Genomic DNA, 22,113 nt, shown 5'->3' with positions numbered 1-22,113 from the left:
TTTAGCAGCAATACCAGACAATGATTCAAAAGGGAAATGAGGAAAGAAGTCAGAAGGGCTGGTCTGTATTACAGTAAAATGACCACGGTGTGTTCTCCCAGATTTTCACATTAGAAATAGTCTATTATGCTTGATTTCTTTTTTTTCATTGGTGTTTGAAATATTTATAGGGCCACATATTCTGTCTTCACTTACCCCCAGGAATTCAGAGGTTAGACTAAAAAAAATGGCAGTCACTGCCAAACAAGCCCAAACCATTATAACTTCCATGAAACCATAAATATATATACATATATATGGAGATATTAAAATATATATCTATGGGTATATGGATATATTTTAAATCATCATTGGAAACTCTTTGGAAACAGTTCAAATATTCAGATACCTTTCCTTGAAACCTAAAATAGGATATCAGCAATTTGAAACCTAGTCTCTCACAAACCTAAAAATAACTTAAAGAAATATTTTTATAGTTATGTTCATAAAACATGAACCAACAATCAGAAACATAAGATGTTGGGGATGAGTAGGATTTTCAGGATCTAAGATTATTTTTACATACATTTTAAGTAATACAAGATGGTCTAAGATGAAGGAGCCAAACATCTTATTTTAATGATAACTCTGTATTCCAAAGCAAAGAAAATGTGATAGGAAAATCCCAGATGGGTTTTTGAATAATATTTCTCATGCATAAGGTGAAACATATTTTTTTTTTCTTCTGACTTCCCTCTCTAATTAAGAAGAATGAACATTGGCCTTTGGTTTAAGACTGCCAAATTTTCACAACAGTCAAGGAGCATGTGGTATTAATGGACACTTTTTTATTACCGCATGTATGTCTTACATTTACATGGCTGAGCTGCATCTCTTCTAAAGGGAAGGCTGTGATAAAATGTGGGAAGGTCAGTGCTGGTCAAACTTGTGCCAGATTCTGACCTACTGTAAATTAGGGTAGGTAAGTGGCAAGGAAGGCTTTATCTTGACTGAGGTTTTGATCCTTTCGGAAAAAAATCCTTGTCCCATCCAAAATGACGAAATTACAACCACTAAAATGACAGTGGTTGCTCCCTATCTACTGAGCATCTTCTCTCCACAATGAGTTGAGGGTTGGGTGGTTATAGTGAAGGATCTGATACACAGATACAACCTTTCCCAAAACCTAAAATCTGAGAACTTTTGTACTGTAGTTCCTTTGTCCCTTCACCTCCTGCCCCAATGGAGTTCTCTTATTTGCTTCACTTGCTTTAAAATGTTGTTACTCAGGTTCCAGACAGAGTAACTGAGGCCTTAGACAGGCCTTCTGCCCATGGGCATGCATTCAGAGATGTCTCCTGATGGCTTAGATGACTTTCTAGTAAACTCACAATCTGAAGTTGGTGTCTGATGTAAGCCTCTACCAGCAGTTCCTTCTACAGTTGATGGAGTGAGACCAATAGGCTAATTAAAACATGACTCCTGCCTAAATTGTGTGCCCATGTCAGGTGAGATGAATCAAACCTGGAATGCTTATCTCTCTGTATTACCCAGGAAGTCTGGAGAATTAATTTCTACTAAATATCTCACTTCTAGATCATCAATATCAGGTAGATTAAAAAAAAAAAAAGTACATGGAATACTTATACCACTTGTGTGAAGATCCACAAGATTAAATTCCTGTGCTTAAAGTCTTCAAAGCTTTCAATGTATAAATTTTCACGTCTGAGGCAATGAAAGATGCACTCCATAGGGCGGAGAAACAGAATTGCAATGTTTCTTGAACTACAGTTCAACTGATACTTCCACCTAGAAGTGCAAAGAGCTTTACACTAGCCCCCACCAGCTGCAGGCACACATTGGCTCCACAACTGCTCATAGGGACAGTTCCGTGAACAAACACCACTCCGAATGGCAGCGATACTGTGGGCAACTTGCCCTGCTCCTGAAAAATTTATTTATACTTCCCAGAAAGCTGAGAATACCTGCATGTCATTTTGGGTGGTATATTGATACTTCTGGCTGTACAACAGGAAAGAAAAAGGATGGAAGAAAGAATAAAGGTAAGATAAAGGGCAAGGTTAAGGAGGAGAGAGAGAAAGAGAGAAAGGAAACCACGTGACTTTTAAAAAACACTGTGAGAAAACTTTAACTTTAGAGAAGAAAACTTCCATTTTATGTGAGCAATAAGAGAAACTATAAATTTCACAATGTTTTTTATTTTAGAACAGGATTTTGAAAGTTGTTTCTTTCATTCAAGTGAAATTCTGAGCCATCTTTTTTTTTTTTTTCCAAATTATCACATCTGAAGCAAAAGTCTACACACTGTAATATTTCTGTGGAAGCCAACTTTATGATAATGGTCAAATAAAAAGCTATAATGTTGTCTTGAGGTTTTAACAAACCAGTAATATATATATACTCTGTGTAAATGCCCATTTTATTAAATATTACAAATAAAACTGGTGAATCATTTTTAGTTTCTCCATTCTAAAGACAAAACTTCTGCTATTTCTGTTTAGGCTTTACATATATATTAAATGACTTACATTTTCCCCGATTTAGAAGCACTCTAGCTATTTAAAGGGTAATGCTCATCAGTGTTAATCTTTTTAAATGGCTCTGCCGGTATAACCAGGTCATGCTGAGAGGATGCCTGTGCACTCCTGAACGTGATGCAAAGGAACCAGGAACTTCTCAACTAGATCATTATATACTTCTACATGGCAGAACGTGTCCTCAAGCAATTTCCCAAAACTCGACATTATCATTAGCAGCAAACTATATGGAAGCAATCTTTTGTGGCCACCATCATGTCATCTTCTGTAAACCATGAGAATGACCTAAACTGAATTTCCCATTTAGCCCTGCATCATATCCTCCAATAACAGTCACTCTGTGTGGAAATACAATGCAGGTTTGGAATGAGCTGCTGCAGAAGATACCATTTGTTTAATTTTATTTTCATTTTTAAGCCTATATTTATAATTTCTAAGCAATAGTACATTTGATATATTTTTGGCCAGAAACAGGCAAGGAACTTCAGGATACTATAAAAGATATGTGCGTATAAAAGCAAAAAAGCCAGAATAAAACCCTAATATGGGTTGTGAAGATTTAAGGTGATCATTTACTCAGAGGGTTAACATGTGCTAAAATTACATACTGCAGTTCCTAGCTCCACTGATGAAAACATTCACTGCTTCTATCTTTAAATAAAAAAGCAAAATAGCCTTAACCCTTTGAGGATCTTATTAGCAGCAAGTTGCAATCTAAACAGAGAACAAGTATTTCAATCAATTAGGAAATTATTCTTACAAAGATTCTGTGAGCACCCTTTTGTGTTCCACCATCCCAGCTTTTATTGCCGGATAGATCAGCAGTATTCACTCCACACAGGCCTGAAGTAGTTTCAGGGTCTCAAAGGGTTAAAGCCAAGGCTTTTGAGAAAAAGTGTTTTATTAAAAGGGTGAGTTAGGTGAGCGAACAGTCTCGGAGGAACTTGGTGAATAGTCTTCCGATTCGGAGTTGAGTTCGGGTGGAGCTTGCTGAGCCTTGTAACGTCCCCTCACATCCTGGTTGCGTCTTCGTCGGAAAACCTGCCTCTCCTTATCAAGAGCGGTGGTCTGGCAGGGGCATAAAATAAGAATAAATGAAATTAGGCTGTGTGTGAAACGCAAAGATAATGAAAACCATGAGGCTTTATGTGGCCTTCAAATACCAGGGATAATAAATGTTCAGACCAAATTAAGCCTGCTCTGTCTCAGTCAGGTCTGAAAGGTTGAGCCCACAACATAGCTAAACACTTTAAAAAGTGCATTTCCCAAACCTTAAGAGGTAGCGTGACATCATCAAGCAGATACAGTGCCATATATATGGATGCCATATGTTCTACTTCTGGATGTTATTAATTTCATCCTTTAACAGGATCAAATTTCAAGCCAAATACCAAGTGACCTTCCCCCCATCCTTCTCAAAGTATAAATCTGTTTCTACAGGCAAGGCAGAGATGTACACTTGTCTTTGATTTGACCTAATGAAGGCTGATACACACTCACCCGTGTTCAAGTCAGTGCAATCAGCTAACAAAGATGGATTGTGATGAAGTTGTCAGACAAGAGAGAAAAACAAACACCGAAGGGAGCTAGCCCAGCTCCTTGACACATCATGCCGCTCAATGGATGTTCTTAGGGAGAACGCTGAAGAGCTCTGACCGAAAGACCTGTTCAGCCTGACCACATTGTCTCTTCCTGTTAACCAAGGTCTACTGAATTCAGTACTCTGCTAATTTTATCCATGGCTAGCTAAGGTATCCAGGAATGGGAAAGAGCAATATTTACTTGATGGGCATTAACTTTTGATCATTCTGCCATTATTGAGAATGCAATTCTTAATAAGATGGCTGTAACTTCTAGCCACATTCTTTCTTCTGCTTTTCTGGCACATTTACGAGGTGAAACTTCAACCCTAGTAAGGGTAGCCCTAGTCTGACTATCAGCTTCAAGCACAGGACTGGGTTTTGCTGTCTTCTTGATTATGAGATCTTAGACTGCAGTCCCTGAAATCACTGTAAAATTATAAGTTCAACAGGATGGCCTTGATTCAGCAAGAGCACTTTGACACATGGTTAGCTGCTTCTGAAGCAGAGCTGCCCCCTTAAATCCCAGCTCATGACTGTTTTGGAAAAAGCAAAATGGGAAAAGGCAGGTGACCAGTAAGATGACATACAAAATGCAACCAAGTATCTGATCATGGCACTGGAAAAAGATAACTTTGAGAACCAAATAGGTTTCACTCATAGAGCTTGTAAAATTTGTCCCTATAATGAAAAGGTCTATTTAAAGGAATGCAGCCAAAAGGTTTTTCTGCTTCAAAGGACTTATTGTATTCTCTTAAGATATGCATGACTGATTTCTCTAAAAAATTTACCAGTTACAGTGTGAGCCTCACAGGAGAGCAGAGATGTATTTATAGCCAACATATTTTTGAGACTTAAATGAAAACTAAATCCATCATACTGGTGCAGAATAGCATTATAGCAATCCATGCTTTCAAATAATGCAACCAGCATTCAATAATGATGTAACAGAGACAGAAAGATGGACAGGAATACAGAACTATTATAGCAAATGGATTTAGTTAGACTATATTGCTGAATGATTATTTTTGTGTCTAGAAACCATATAGCACTACTTTAAAAGGGTAAAGTGATCCACTTTGAAAAGTTCACCCCTATATTTTAAATAATAATTGCTACCAAATACAACACTTTGCATCTGCCTTTTTTTTGTTTACTGCTATCTTTTGGTTAAGAGCTCTAATTAGTATTTTCAATGCCTTCTATGTTTCTTAGCCTTGAACCAATTCAGTTTTTGATTATTTTTAATGTGAAACAGAAGAATACCTAGATCTTTTACACGCAGTGAATATACTGCTTAGAGTATGTAATTTTGTGTGAAAATTGAAAAGAATGGCATATATTACCACTCTATAAAATACAGATTTCCATTTAAAGGATTTTTTTTATGCTTACAGGAAATAAGCATTTATTTAAAGTTTAAACCACATCACATCACCCTGTGGTAATAGATACTCTCCCCTGAGAAATTTAAACATCTCTTGTTGAATTCATAAAAATACTTGTATTAAATTGAGAATTTATTTTTAAAACCTACTATATGGGAATGGCAAATGTATATGCAAAATCTGAAGGCATTTAAATTTAGATAACTGACACATAAGGGAATGTATAAGAAAATTGGGGTTTTAGGATATTGCTTTTTATAAAGAACAAAGATAAGTAGGTACCAGAACATCTTTTCAAAGATGTCTGTAAAAATAAAACCCAAGATATTATATTTCTATGATTGTTGGAAAAGCTTTAGAGACTCATCTTTAAATCTATTTGTTTAAATATACATAAAACCACTCCCTCAATAATAAAAGATTAAGCAAAAACCCCATGATGGTCTCATCTAAACTAGCACCTTATGCTGCTGTAGTTTGTAGGGCCAAATATTTCTGGCTTCCTGACCCTTCAGAAACTTCCTGAGATATTTTGTTACTTTCTTTACATTTTTATCGAGTGTTTGCCCTGGATTTGGTCTAATCAGTCTTTGTAAAGACATATTTCTAGAGTCCGGGGCATTATTGTGGTTACTCTCCTGGGCTGAGAGACATCCAGAGCCTTTCTTACCCAAAGAGCTTATTGAATAAAAAGTTACAAAGCCACAGAGAGTCAAAGAGGTCAGTATTTATCTAGTGAGAGCAAAAATACACAGGTCATATTCTAATGTTTGGTGTTTAGCATGTCAGAACTGTGAAATGGGGCACTTCTGGCCTCAGGGTGCTCAGGCCCTATAGCACTTGCAAGAAAAGGCTCATTTTGCCCAATGTTCCAATAACATTTGACACTTCCAGTGTGTAAGACACTGCTGATGGCATGGTGGCTCTGTGTTCTGCAAAAATGCTATTTTTCATTTAATGATGTCACTGTTACTTTTTACCATGAAAGAATTTTAAAATATGATAGATCCATCCTTTGGAACGCAGAGAAGATGGTAGGATAGATACATGTGAGTATTGACTGCATTTTGTGAGTGTGATTTTCACCTACTGTACTTTCTTGTGCACATGGACATAGTCCAAAAATCAGCATTTTCATTATCAATGACGTTTTTGTAACAAAGGCCTCTTATACACATTGCCTTGGTTTAACAGATGTATTCTTTCACCTGCTGTTCATCTGGGTGGTTTGCCGGTGCAGGAACCAGTCCATTATAGATTTCCAGGACATTTCTACTTCAAGCTACTCTTTCAATAAATAATAGGAGGATCTGAAGTGCACTTATGCTTCACAGGGCTGCAAGTCCCAGATTTTCATTATCACATTTTGACATTTTATTTTTCCTGGCTCTAGGTTAGAGACTGAGAACTTTGAGCACTCTATGAGAGTAATGGCAACAAAAATGTAAAGACAGCATTCTTATTGAAGATATGCAGCTGCCCCCCTGCAATCCACATGAGAAAATGTAGAGCTTCTTATCCAGCAGAAGATAAGTGGATTGCTTCTAATAATTTGGTGGTGATGGGTCTGAAGTACTTCATTAAGAACTAATGTATTTTGCATCAACATTTAGTAATCCTGACACCCAGTACCAAACGGTTACCAAGCCATTCTTGGAAATGCATGTAATTTGTAGTAACAGAGCATTATTTTAAAATCATTGTTTCTGTCACTGACATATTAAGGTGCAGTTAGCATTTTTCCAGGATTTTTCCTTAAGGAGTGTCTTCATCCTGATTTCTACCACTTGAAGTTACAGGACTCATGAGCCATGCAAATGTATTTTTTATCTTGGAAAACACTGCACTGTGTATTTATGAACAGATTTTCAAAAACTACAACCGCTTTGATATATGTGGTGGATTTGCAATGGGAAGAGCCTTATTTTAGCTGTGGGCTGATATTTTCTGTCAGGTCAGTAATTACTGGATTAAAGTAACTGAATTTTATGAAAGTGAGCAGTGACTGTTATTCTTTTCACTTGCCTTAATTTACTGCTGGCCACCAAATATAGATATATATTAGTTTCATTAATAAAAGAACATTAATGTGTATTTTGCCTCTTAGTCCATACATTATTCATACCAGCCAGGAGACTAAACTGGGGATGCAGCTGTTCACACATTAATCCAAGAAACGCTTCCCTTTGCTTGCTTTTATTCTGCAGGAGCATAGTTGCAATTTGTTAGCAATTTTCATGAAGCTTTGTTTAGCATGTGGAATTAGATGAATCTATGTATTGAAACACTGGTATTTTTTCTTCCAGTACATTCTTTTATATCCACAGTTTTATACACACATTTAAATGCTCACACCTAGATAAGTTTATCTGATTTCCTTAAACTTCTGGCTAGTGACCTTTATATGCTGACAGGTTTCCTTGCTGTAAAAATGGCCATTAAACATTGCTTGTGGCACAAGCCAGGCAGCCCTTCAGTCTCATCTTATTAAAAATTTCTTTTCCATGGGTTTCTCAGGTTATATATATATATACATATATATTTTATATATACACTATATATATTTTTATATATGTGTGTATATATATATATAAGTGTGATTGATTCATGAATCAAGACACTTTTTTGAGAGTACTTCAAACTTAGCAATGCACCTCAGTCCAGGAGCAAGACACTCATGGTATTTTCAGTCCCTCAGGCACAAGGTATAACTAAGTCAAGTTACACGGTGATTTGGAGATGTGCAAATGACCACATCGAGGGGACAAATTAATCGAGTGGATTTGAACCAAGACCTCCAAATACAAAAGCCTGATGCTTCAGCACACCGTGTAACTTCCGACATGAAATTTAGCTAAAATGAAAGTAAAAAAGAAAGAAAAACAAATCAACTTGATATATGCTTTCTACTGTATTGGTGAGTGAACACAAAGACAAGTATTCTATATACATAACTGTGGAATTCATCTTGCTGTGTTTAAGTTTGTGTTTACTTTTTGACGTCCCCCTTTTTAGAGACACGATTCCTCAGCTGGTTTCAATTACATGTGGAAGAGAGTTAGTGCCAAGTTGTTTGCATGAGTGAATTTTATTTATAGTTTGTAAATCAGTTGTGGGTTTTTTACTCAAAGATTGGGAGAAGATATTTTAAATTATTTTAGGTATCTGCCTGTATTTACCAATATTCAGTTTACAGAGGGTTTTATGTTAATAAAAACGGCACTTTACAGATAGCAAGCCTGATTCCCAGCTTCCTTGTCCCATCACCAAGATATCTGGCTGCAACTTTTGACTTGAAAGTGTGTTGTATCCACTTGGGACAGGCATAAGTAACTCGACAGATGCAAAGTAATGTGAACTAGGAACCAAACACAGAGGATGGAATTACGGGTTTTCAAATGAGCTATTTAGATATATTTTTAACTGTGACAGTGAGAACTATATTTTAAAAATCTATTATTTATGAATTTAATACTGACTAGACTGATAATTTTGTTAAGCATCCAATATAACTCATCTCCTTTCTATTCTCATTATATAGGTACATCCTTAATGACTTTTCCATACACTTCCTGGATTTTATTTTGCCCATTTTGCTTTTTTAGTGTCTTGGATATATGGAAAATAACACACCCTAATATTCTATACTAATATAATATATGTACTACACATACTGACATTTTATACTAATATTCTGTTGGATGCAACCACTCTGGTGCTCCTTTGATATTCTAAATCAGCCCAATCTTCAGGTTTTAACTGGGACCTCCAAGACTTGTCCCGTACTGACGCTGCTTTGGCCTTTGCTGCACTTCTGATTGCAGGGCTGATGTTCCAACAACATTTGGTGGATTTGTTTTAAAACATGTATTAGTCTGGGCTCCAAATGATTTTGCTGATTTGGGCCCTGTGTTTTCCTAGATCCTCATATTCAAGGAACTGTGAAAGATCTTCCAGGCATTATAGCTCATGCCAGCTACAACTCCTGCTGTATGTAAAAAATCATGTCACTTCTGCATGTATTATCCCACTGAAAGGGAATAAAAGAAGATGCAGAATATGCTCAGAAAAATTAGGATTTTGAAGAACTTTTAAAACAGAAGTCTTTTAGGCAGAGAAAGGACAAGGTTTTCTGGCCATTGAAGGAGGAAATCATGCAATTTTGAAATTATTTTAGAAGACTTCTAGAAAATACAGATAAAAACTAAAAGAGGAGCGCAGAAGAAACAAGTAGTTTAACACTAACAAAGGGAGAATTACATTATCCCTGAGACATGGTTTCATTTTTCTCTGTACTTGTGAATTCAGATTAATTTTCATGTGCCCGTGATAAATTATTTGTTTTATAGACATGAATTGATGAACCTTTTCATATGCTTTGCATCTGCACTACTAAAAACTAAACACTTACTACATGAAAATGATTTTATTTAGACGAAAATGTTGGTCACAACAACAGCTGCATGTTTCTGGGAGATGAGAGAGGCCCAAACACAAGGCAGTGCTTGGTCCACTGTACCTCCTCGCAGAGGATTTCCTAATTAAGCATCCACGCCTAGGAGCCCTGATCTCCCAATTTGCCTTTCCACACTCGGTGCACAGTTTAGAAAACCCTAATTATAAACATTGTTGTTACTGCCCCCAGCTGGAAAACAGAGCAGTTTGTGTATGAATAAGAGAGATTATCGCCCATCTGCTCCAGCCCATTATTCAGGGATGTGTCATTTTGTATGCTGATAGCAGCCATTACTGGTGCTTTAGTCAAATAACCTTTTTTTTTTTAATAGCTTTATTTATTTACCAAGTCGAAGACTTAGAGCCTTCCCCTCTACCTCTCCAAAAATGCATATGATTTGTTTCAAAACCTGAGCTATGCAGTTAAACTGAGTCAAGGCCAATCTGAGATGTTCACTTTTCTGACAGGCTCCTGTTTCTGGTGATCTGCTCCCCCTGAACCAGGGGTTTTAAAAGATCCAAATATTATGTATAGCAAATGAAAAGACTTTCATTGCTTGTTTTTTTTTTTTTTTTTTTAATGTAAAATTAAAAAACGTAAATCAGAGAAAGAGTGTATACTGACCATGGATAGCAATTAACCTCCAGGAAGATATATAAAGCTCATGTGATCTTCCCCGCTATTTTACAGACCAGGCATTAAATTTGCAACTCTTCATCAAAGTTCTACTTGACCGAAAATTCCTCTAATACTATCAAACCCACAGTCATCTAAAGCTGGGTACTCAGGTCCCATTCCCCCTTCTCCAAAACCAAGGAGCATGAAGAAGGAGGCCAAGGGACAAGACTGATCAGCAGGTTTTGCTCTGCCCTTGCAGGTCACAGCAGGTTTGTAGCTTCTGCTACAAGTACGGGAGGGTGGAATTGGATGAATTACAGGTACTGCTGCACTCCAGCACTCAGCACTCGGAGTGAGTCTTTCTCAATTTTTGCTAGCCAGCGTTCAACTCATGAATAGGATTGATTTTCTACTTTTTGCCTGAAAAATAGGCTTATTTTTGGGTTTGGGTTGTTTTGTTTTACTTTCCCCAGAACATCCATATCAGAAACTACTTAGCCCTCCGTGTGTGCTCAGGGAACCGTTAGGTTTTATGGAAAGCGTGCTGCCGCCCGATCCATGCACTTGGTGAAATGATCCAGGGTGGGAGTTTTACTTTACTGGAAACATTCACAGTGACCATCTCTGCTGTTTTGCTAAGGTGGTTACTTTGCTGAGATTTTACAAACCCCTCACAGACAAGTTTTTAAAGGCAGTGTTAGAAAACACAGGCCCCACAGTAAACTTATAAAAATTTCTCCAGCTATCAAAATGTAGGTCTCGTGAGTAATAAGGAAAAAGACAGCAAGTAACCACTTGGTGGAAACTCCAGTACTCTGGATTTACTGAGGAGGTGTGTGGGCCTCTCGTGGGCTATCAGACCTGGAAACCACCTTTCCCCCACTCCAGAATAAGCCCATCCCACCCAGAGCCCCATTTTATCATACAGGTTAAGCCAGCTAATGACAACCCTGGAACAGTTACACAATGAGGAAAAATATATTCAAGAGACTCATGCAATATTAAAAAAAAAAATCAAACCAAAATAAATAGGTATCAGAAGGGTTTCAAAAAGAAAAGAGAAGGAATGCATTGTTAGAAACACAAGCTTACCAGCACATACAATGCATTGTATTTCAGTGAACTTGGGAGAGTTTCTATGCCCGCGTTATGCAAATGCATTGTTCAATCTAAGGTAAGGATTGTGTTTAGTGGGTTTAAAATGACAGTATATAGCTCCACATCTCGCATGGAAAAAGAGGAAAATATATGCTGAGAGCCTGTTGCTGCTCCGTGTGTTTTGAAACAGGAGCACAGGGGAAGCGGATGCCTTAACAAGCAGAAGGGAGGGGGAGGGTGCGTACTTCAGCATATCTGTAGATTTTCTATATACACTGTCCTTTTAACTATAGGGGAGATCGATACTGAGCATGTGCGATGGAGAGAAAGCTGGCAATGTGGGTGTGAGGGATGGGTGAGGAAAGGGAATGAGGGGGTGTGGCATCTCAATCAAGATTAAAACGAAACTGATAAAGCAGCATATGGACCGGATAACAAATCAAAAAGCATGTTTATCCACTGAAGGAACTGGTTAATGGAGACTGCCAGCACGTTGCCATGGAAACACTGACTGTTGGCGCTGCACCATCTCATACCTTATCCAATACATTCCTGGTTGTTGGTAGTAGTCCAAAGACCCTGATCTCTTGATGGTAAACCCGTGGTCCAGCTGAGCAGAGAGAAATGGGGCAACTCAGTGGATCGACATTAGGCTAGAGAATTCAGACTCCAGAGCAAGCTGTTCCTTATTTAGTGCATATTTACTGTTTTCACTTTCACTCTTATCTAACATCCTAAAGCTATGTACCTCAGAGGAAAAAGGAAAAAAAAAAAAAAAAAGTGAAGAAATAAAATAAAAAGATACTAATTCTAGATTTGGTCTTGCCAAATTAGAAGCCAATTTATTCAAACTAAAATGGAGTTTGCAAATCCGTTAGTTAATGCATAATGCATTCATCTAAAAGTCTGAAATATCTCGTTACCTCCAAAGACAGTAGTGCCCTTTTAAGTTGCACATACCAGTAATAGAATATTATCTTTTGCAATTAAACTGAGAAGTTCAAAAATAATAATTTTTAAAAAATTAAATGCAGTGCAACCATCACAAGGAGCAGGCTAGACAGACTACACAAGGCTTAAATTAGACTGCTTCATAATCATGGAATGTGTAAAGATGAAAAGAATCAGGTTTTGATACCCCATCAATCATGGTAATTCATTTCTAAAAATGCGTTAACCTTGGAGAGTAGGACTACTCAGACTCATGAATAACATTGTTTATCATTTCAGCTTACACCTCATGCTCAAAAAGATAACAGTACAAAACTATTTGGTTTAAAATTGCACCAATTAAAGTCAAAATGGAAATGAACTTAACATTGTGTCCAGGAAATTGTGCTGGTGATATTACTTAAGGACTACAGATCTTTCAAGTTTAGTTTATCATTACCAAAATCATGTGCATAGGAACAAAGAAAATGTGTTCTTTTCCCTAACCCTTCTGTGCTGCACTAACAGACGCTAGAAACATAATTTAACTGAATTACATACAAATTTGGGGGGAAAAAATCTTGACAGAGACACTCTAACTGCTCTAAAACTGTTGCAATGGTTTTCAAATTTTTTCTCCATGAAGGGAAAAGGCCATTTTGGGCTTCAATAAGAGTGTGGCATATATTTCCAATACTGATAACAGTTTCTAATTCTAAATTCAGAATAGCAGTTCAACATTTCCAGGTACCAACCACTTAAAGGGGAGTTAGGAACTAACTGCAAATTTAACTTTTTTTTGATGACTCCCCTGCAAGTGTAGAATTTAATAATTTATTCTTTTTTGTTAAGACAATGCCTCTTTTATCTTATTTAGAATTATTTAAATCATGTTTCCTGTTTAAAACCATGGGAACCTTGTACCTAAATTTGTGTTGGCTTAACTACACTGGTCTGCTATTGCCATCTACTGGCTTCCTTGTATGCTGCACATAAAACACACAAAAGGGATGTTTTCCTAAAAAGCAGATCAAAAATATTGCCCTAAAACTGAATATCCAAAAATTTATTCAGAGAAAACGGGGAAAGCCGCTCCCTAACAAGAGCTGAAACAATTCTGGTGGTGTGGAAATCCTGTCATGAGAAACCCGACTGTGGAAAATGACCCCAGGACAACACAGACAATAGATGTGAAAGGATAGCCGAGACACAGGTTCAGCTTTAAAACTTTAAGCAAAACTCACAGGCTAGGCTTTGCTACTCCTCCACACCACCCAAGAAATCCATGGCTAAAAATTCCACTTGGCATGGGTAATTTTTACTTTAAAATGGGCAGACTGCCGGGCAGTGACCCACACGCCGCCTGCCCATTGCCAGGACCCCCAAACCAGGACCCTGTAAGCTGAAGGGAGCTGCACCAACTTTCTAAGCAGCTTTTCTCCTTTTCTGTTCTACTTGTTTACTCTGCACGTCCAGCTGCAGTTTACTCCCATTGCCAAGAGAGAGACCTCATACAACCTTAACAGCAGATTAGCATTAGTCTTTTTCTCTGTCCTAACAATGGCAAAAGTACAAGCACCAAAGTGATGACATACAGGCTAAGATTTAACACTTCAGACAAGGACATATATTAAACAATTCTCGGTTCATACAAGGAATTACAGCACACCTTTGGACTGCAGAAACATTCTTAAAAAGCGATTTGCACTCTTAGTCACTCTAGCCACTGTCACTGAAGCCTAAAGGGCACAAGGGTATGTTTTGTGGCCAAACCAAAATAAATGGAATTTACACCCTTGAAGAACTGAAGATCTACCCCAAAATTTTAAAGAGGCTAGTTAATGTAAGCCTGCTTTTATGTTTTTACTGCAGTACCTTTTATAAATACCATCACCATCACAGAACTAAAAAATACTACTATTGAAAAGCTGTATGAGAAACATGATCCTGCAAATATTTTGGCACATGCTTAACAGTAATGTGGCCATTCTGACACAGACTGAAGGGCACTAGCCCAAACCGTCTCCCACAGAGACCGGGAGTCAACGCCTGCGACAAGAGTTTAAGAACAGGGCGAGTAAAGTGATATTTCTGCTACATAGTCTCTCATCAGCAAGCAGTGTTTTTTTGGGACTTGCTAATTCTCTTGCTGTTTTAAAAGCTAGCTCTCCAATTAAAAATTTGCTGGCAAAGCTATGTTGGTTCAGGGGAATTTTTTCCCAACTGGCATAGTTACTCTGGCAGAACTTTTAATGATGTATTATTGCATCAACAGAAAAGTCTCTTCGCTCGTATAGTTAATTTTGTTTGTGAAATCATTCTACTACATCAGCAAAGGAACTGCTTTGCTAGGCATGCACATGTTCATTAGGGTAGTTTGTCCAAACTGATGAATCCTTTCAAATGTGGACAAACTTGAAGTCTGGACACATGCACGAGAAGTAGGATGTCTCTGCCTTGGATAGACGGAGACAATTTTAGACAATTTTTACTGAGCTTACCACATCAATAACTCAGACATAGGTCTGAACCAAGGAATCGATGCAATTTGGACATTGCTGAAGGAAGCAGCAGCCATAGGAGTTGTATGTAAAACACACGTAGCTTCAAACTTCCTTTCAGTCAAGCTGACCAGAGACACATCTTTAGGAATTTAATTTTCATATTATAGTTTTAATTGGTGCACATGGTAAATACTCCTTGAGATCTTTGAGGTGTGTTACTTTTACCACCGGAGAAAACAGGCATATAATATCACAGCAAACCAATGTGAGGACAAACTAAGAACTAAATACCACATATTAGCGAGCTCTTACAAAAACAGGGTTATAATATCAAAATAATGATAATATTTATCTTTCATACTATTAAGCTGCAGAAATATAAGCACATATTAACACATTTTCACAAACACAGACATAGATGTGTTATATAATATACAGATGGCAATTCTATATATTATATACACAAGCACTCTCTCAAAAAGTATGTAAACATACAGGCAGGCACAAACCCCCAGTATTTTTATAATAAATATAGTTAGTGCATGTCTTTAGTGCCAAACAATATATTACAGCATCTATACATACTTTGAAATTTCTAAATCTAGAGCAGCCTTTGTTAATACGATTTAATTTTAGCTTATTTGAGATTTCACAGTTAAAGGGAGATTCCCAAACATAAAACCCTGGTGACATGCATGTCAAATGTATATTAAATAGACTACCAAATGCAGAAACAACATTTAAAGACATTGTTGTTCTGCTTTTGGCTTTCTTTTACATATTAAATTATTTTTGTAAAAACAAAATTAATTTATTCATAAAATGGAAATTATCTAGCATTCCGAAACATGACAAAAACACTAAAGAGGTCTATATTTCCCTGTCTCTTCTAAGTATTCTAAACATTTCTACTTTGTAGGCCAAGTTGCAGGATCAATTGTGTCAGAAAATGAAGTTTGCCCACAGAGATGATCTCTAAAAATAATCTGCTAAATTTCCAAACACTAAAAAATAAATAAAATTCATTAAGAATATAATTAATCATACACATTTTTCCTGATGTTTTGCAGTGGACAGATTCACTACAGTGCCTTTTTCATTACTCAGGTGTTAAACTGCTGCAAACAATTCCTTGGCAAAGCAACTGGGGCAAATAAAAAAAAAGGAGGGCAGGGGAATAAAAAACATAAAGGAGGCAAGGGATGGATGAGGACAGAGGCATCATTTCTTGCTTTTAAGCTTTGAAGTCATTAGCATGGAGGGTCTGAGCAGTAATTCTCATGGACAAGCGTGCTGGCAGTCCATTCAATAGGAACACGGTTTCAGCTAGTCTATAAAGAACATACCTGCAGTTCAGATGAGCAATGGGTATGTGATGTTTTTGTTGTGGGAGAGCTGCTGCAGTATTATTGCTTAAAAATGAAAATAAATAAATGCTGACTATGTTAGCTGATGACTGAAAAAATCTAGGAAAAGCATGAGGAACAACTTGCTGCCATGTTGAGGACATTCAGGGTAGGAAAGAGTAAAGAAAAAACATGAGAGAGGCACAGTTTGAAAATTTTAGTACTTATACCAAGTAACTTTGAGAGAGTATCCTTTTTGCTGCACAAGCACTTCACACCTGTGAGCCAGATTGCATGTGCTGAGCTGAATTTATTTCATGCTGATTTAACTCAACACTGGAGGGGCTGAGCTGAGAAACATGAAAGTGGAAACAGTACAAGAAAGTGTACATGTGCAGTCACACCACCTGCAATTTATGGAAGCTGGGAATGAACACTGGGTAAACTGATATGGGAATGGTTACGTTTAACATGTCACATTTTTAGTGACTCTTTGGAGTGTTCACATTACTATGAGTAATAAAGGAAAGCTTACAAACACAAGCAGATGTATCAAAAATGTGAAGGATGTGCATGTTACTATTCAATGGCATTAGTATGAATAATCTCTTCATATGCTGGATATATCCTGTGTCCATGTATATGCAATACACATGTTCATCTGCGAGGAAAAAATACAATTGTATGTGATGTACGCTGCACTGAGGATGCCATTGAAATCTCAGTAAAGCTTGGTCAAAGTTCTGGCCAAGCTTTGTTTCAGACACTGCAACATGTTCAAACCTGGAATGGCTCCACTGGAATTGCAATGTGACGGAAGGCAGCAAGAAGTTCCATTAAGTCTTTACCCTATTAAATACTTCTGCTGACAGGGAAGCAGGCTGTGTGTGGCACTACAATAAAATGCTGCTGCCCAGCTAAATCTGAAGTGGCTAGACTCATGTTGGCCATGAAGGCAGCGGTGAGGCATCACAGCTCTGTTTCATGTCTTCAGAGAGGAGAGGCTTAGGCTACCATACAGACTTTCAGTTAAATTCTGAAGAAATTTCCATTTTAAAATGGTGCTGTCCTGCAACAGTCCCTGTGTGGCCTAAATCCATATAATGAGTCAGCTGCCAAGTAAAATGTCATGATCCTAGACTTCAAATTGTTGAATTTACATTGGTGTTAGGTCCACTGAGCTTCTGATAAAATGTGGAACTGTGTACTGTGTGTACAGTTATACCTCCTAGGGCAGTTAATTAACAATGTGACTCACAAGGAGAATCAAAGGAGAAGTTGTGCAGGATACCAGTCTAACTATGTTGATATTAATTAAATGCTACATTTATCTAAATATTAACCCTCTCTGGTCTCTTTTGGTGTCACAAACACAAAATTATCTGGTGGGCACATAAATCTGTTTCATCTGTGTATTTCAGATGCTTACTGCTATGACAGAAACTCCAGCTGCTGTGCTGTTCGGCTTAGGACCTGTGTTGAAATGCTTCTTTATCTTCCCAGCTACTGAGAGCTGATGTTCATTCTCTGGAAGGCCATCATCCTGCAGATAAATAAAGCAAAATAAAACTTCAGAGAGGAAAGACCAAAAAAAGAAGGAACTGTGAGGTGATTCTGATAGGTCCTATCAATATAGAAAAAAGTTTACAAAATGTTTGTATTAAGATATGGGTCAACCATTGCCTCCATCAATACATTTCAGGTACTTACAAGATGAACATATTATGGCACCAAGCAGTCTCTCTCTTCTTCTTTACCCAATATTTTCTTCTCAAACTTTAGGTAATGTTCATTAATAATAATTGTTAAACATTTCATTTTTCCTATCATTTCTTACCATTTTCTTTCATTAATTGCCACTACCCAGCTAATTTTTTTTCATTGAAATTTCAAAACCTGAGGATTTCAGATGTGTTTAAGATTATATTTGCTCATCATTTATATTTAATGATAATGACCTCAAAAGTAAAAAGTATCCAAGATATTACAAAAACAAGAGGCTGGGCTGGGACGTTCCTCCTTCCAGCTGAGAATTCTCACTTTGGAGAGCAAATCTGGATACCTGCACCTAGGGATGCTGGCATCCTCCATACTGAGCAGAAACCCTGGCAGAAAGAACGAAGTTTGTGGTTTTGCACAACTCTGCAGACTGAATTCAAGCCCAGGAAAAGCCTTAAAAATGTGCAAAAAGCCTCTGCTCAGTGGGACTTCCCCACTAGCAGCATATGCAGGATTTCAGGCAACAAATACGCAGAATACGTGGAGTAGGAAACAAAATGTACAACAAGCAAAATATACAGGGCCAGCCACGTGCCATAGTTATCCCTGACTGGTGCTGCATGGTGTGCATAGGAAAAAACAGCTGAAATAACTCCTAAGCTCCAGTTAGGAAAAATCCTAGCAGAATAAAGGCAAACAAGAAAATATCAGAATAGTGAGAGATGATAGACACTTTTTTCTTTTGCTTTTCAGCCATTATGAGTGCCCTTAAAGAGTTACAGAGCTGCTGCAGTAAATCATGAGTTCAGTGAGTGTATGGGAATTTTAGGGAGGTTGGTGGGGTTTGTTATTTATTTAGCTTGGGGAGTTTGTGTTTAGAGATCCCTTACTCACCCCTTAACAAAATGTCTCAGCTGGCAAAATATGGTCAAGTGCACACAGCTGCAAAACACAAAACAAAACAATACAACCCAGTAGCTGATTATTGTCTATCACTGGGGAGTCCTGGCTCGGTGGTATATGACCCCTAAAAATAACCTGCTTCCCATTGACCTTGCCTTTCCCAGAAGAAAGCTAGTCTGTAAAGTGAACTCTTCCTCACGAGAGGAGGGAAGAAAAATAAAATCATTCTCTTGGCTTTCTTGACATGAAAGTCTGCCAAGTGTTCATGTCATCTTGTCAAAAGACTAAATTACAGACAAGACAATAGTTACCAAGACTGTGGTCATATTTTATTGGTGAAGCACCACACCCACAGATCCTGTGGAAACATGCCACAGACAAATAGTTTGGGCTCCAGCTTTTAGATGAAATACTTTCCAGCCCTATTTAAGATACAGCTAAGGAATACATAAGAATTCCTCTATTGTTACTAAGTTTTATTACTACTGTTGGTGCCACCCGATGTTTAGTAGTTCTCTTTTATTCAAACATGCTTTATAAACAAATCAATATATATTAAACTGGCTCCTAGAATTATTTCAGTCAACAATAAGATAGCTATTGAGGGTGAGAGATGACAGCTGTTTAGCTAAATACAAAACAAGTTGCTCTGTAGTTTTGAAAGGCCAGAAGTGCAAAAAACCACACCCCATCAAATATCAAATTGATCAAAATCATCAGGTTAAGTTGTAGAACTGGAGAACAGTGTAAACACTGCTGACAAGAATTTCATTGGGTTGCTGAGATGGGAGGGATGTCAAACCCTGAAGAGGTTAACAGTTTCTTTTCCCTATTCTAATTCTTTGCTTTTGGCAGTGGGCTAGGATCACAGAATTTCATCTCAGCCTTAGCATTAATCACAAAATTTCTTTTAAAGGAGACCAGTGATTTTTTTTGCTGTGTCTAGGAACTTTAAAGAGTCATGAGCTTCAGAAGATGTTGACTGCTAATAGTCTGAAAGAAGAGCTCTCCTGTGCATACCTCAGGAGCTGAGCAGTCAAAAGAGTTTGAAAACTCTGGCTCAGAATTTGAGTTTTCACATGGACAATATAAACTGCTTGGAATGTTAACACATTTTTGGTTTTTGTTTGGGGGTGTTTTGTTTTGGCTTTTGTTTGTTTGTTTGTTCAGTTTTTTTAATCAGCCTCTACAAAACACCTTTCATAGTCTATTTACAAAAATTCAAAATAAAAAACAATAAAAAAGAGGCACAAGGTTTTGGAGAAATTCTAGTAATTGATGAAAACTGTTTTCATATTTGCACTGTTCTCTGTGGCAGGAGACACTGCCACTCAAAGTAAGTGTTATAAAGATGTAGTGAAGCTCAGGATTCCCAGACTCCTACTGCCCTGGAGCACTTAGATCCATTTCACAAGATGGTCACAAGAGCTTTACTTTCCAAGTCTAAAAATGTCAGATGAATAGATCATTATACAAGTAACAGCAGGAAATTAGAGTAAATAAAAGTCCTGGAAAAGCTTTTGGACACTGTTTCCTTTAAGGATTTTAGGAAAATTTTTTTTTATGCAGTGTCCTAGGGTGTAACCAAAAGTAGTGCAGCTGCAAAACAAGGAATGTCTTTTAAAATTAATTTTCTTACAAATGTTTAGCTTAATGATACTTATTGCTTGTTTATTAATTTCTTTTGCACACAAATTTCCAAGGCAGACATAGTGAGGGAAAAATATAAAAGCTCCAGGTTCTCTAATTCTTTTTAGGCTGGTGTGTGCCATCTTCCTCTTCCAGCAACAACACACATTTTATATTGATTATTTTAACAGAGAAGGATTTACAGAAAGCAAGCCATCCCTTTCAGCATTCACTGCCCTGTGATGTATTAGGAAACATTTACTACTTATACAAAGAAGAATGAGTTTGTCCTGTAACTTGTTTCAGGTTATCAGTAACATCAAAGTTTAAAATGCCAGACCTCAAGCTTCCTGCCTCTTCTATAATTCTTTAACTTTGCAAAAAAAAATTGAGTCGGTTAAGTAAAGATTTGGGGTCCCTGTAGGGGAAGGATAAACTAATGGATTTTTTTCCAGGTCTAAGGGTACTGCATAGGAGAGATGACTCCAAATAAACGAAATGGAGGGGGCAAAGGACTGCTGCTGAATGCATTTAGAATTCAAGATCTCCATCTGTGGCAGTGGCATGTAGCCAACATCTTTTCAGGTTTTGCTTTTTTGAATTGAAAACAGCTGGGATGTTATTCACATCGAAACTGCTTTACTGGTCTGACTCTGACCATAACAAGCTTTGCAGTTTTCAAGAGGAATCCAGATATTTTTATAGCAAAAACTTATACTGAAACGAGGGTTTGCTCCTACTGAAACTGTCAAAGCACATTCCAAGAATCTCAGCAATTTACCAAGTAATCACATAATAAGCAGCTATAAAGTAGAATGGTTATTTACAATCTACAAAATGGTTTTATACAATGTAAGCAGTTACAACACTTCTATCAAAGGTTTGATCAAAGAGAGAAAATGTTTCTTAAAATTGTCAAAGAAAACACATGCCTGCCTTTCAAGCCAGCTGTTCTATCTAGTATTTTAGCTGCAGCTTTAACACTCTGAATACGTTCAAAACTGAAATAAGGGAAGTGTTGAAGTGAGCTCTATCCCAGCTGAAACTCAAGGAGAAAGTAAACTCTAGCATTTGACACCATGGAAAAGTATTTAAGCAGGTTACCTGTAAAAATGGAGTGTAGGTGAAAATTCCATGTGCCATTTCTTCTCAGAAAGACAGTATACACATAATTGCTCAGGTAATTACAAGACACAGATTGCAGAGCCTTTTGCAAACAGGGATGAGTGCATTCATTCTCTGTCCTGAAGCTCGGAAAATCAGGTCCAGGGAGGCTGTGTGACAGACTTGCAGCTGATCCATCCAGTGATGGCAGAGGTATGTGTAGTTGGATCTGACACTGTACATTCTGCCTCTGTGCATCAACAGGCTGCCCCTGCTAGCTTACCTACTGATAGTGCCCAGA

General features: G+C 37.4%; 1 protein-coding gene across 2 annotated transcripts in view; it reads right to left on the bottom strand.

The window, feature by feature from the left end:
* Positions 1–3,440: 3,440 nt before the first annotated feature.
* The window catches only part of DCLK1 (doublecortin like kinase 1), a gene marked incomplete at both ends in the record, with an annotated part of 221,169 nt that continues 202,496 nt past the window's right edge, over positions 3,441–22,113 (bottom strand). The window contains 3 exons of one of the 2 annotated variants that reach the window (XM_084201298.1): positions 3,548–3,605; positions 12,214–12,287; positions 17,887–18,000. In XM_084201298.1, coding sequence (XP_084057424.1) covers positions 3,548–3,605; positions 12,214–12,287; positions 17,887–18,000 — 246 coding nt within the window. Of the gene's footprint in view, positions 3,606–12,213; positions 12,288–17,886; positions 18,001–22,113 lie in introns of both variants that reach the window. The other variant, XM_084201297.1, reaches the window with a different exon arrangement.

This window comes from Fringilla coelebs, assembly GCF_963513975.1.
Source record: "Fringilla coelebs genome assembly, chromosome: 2".
NCBI lineage: Eukaryota > Metazoa > Chordata > Aves > Passeriformes > Fringillidae > Fringilla > Fringilla coelebs.
The sequence above is the reverse complement of the archived record's forward strand: the minus strand, read 5'-3'. Positions and strand labels throughout refer to the sequence as shown.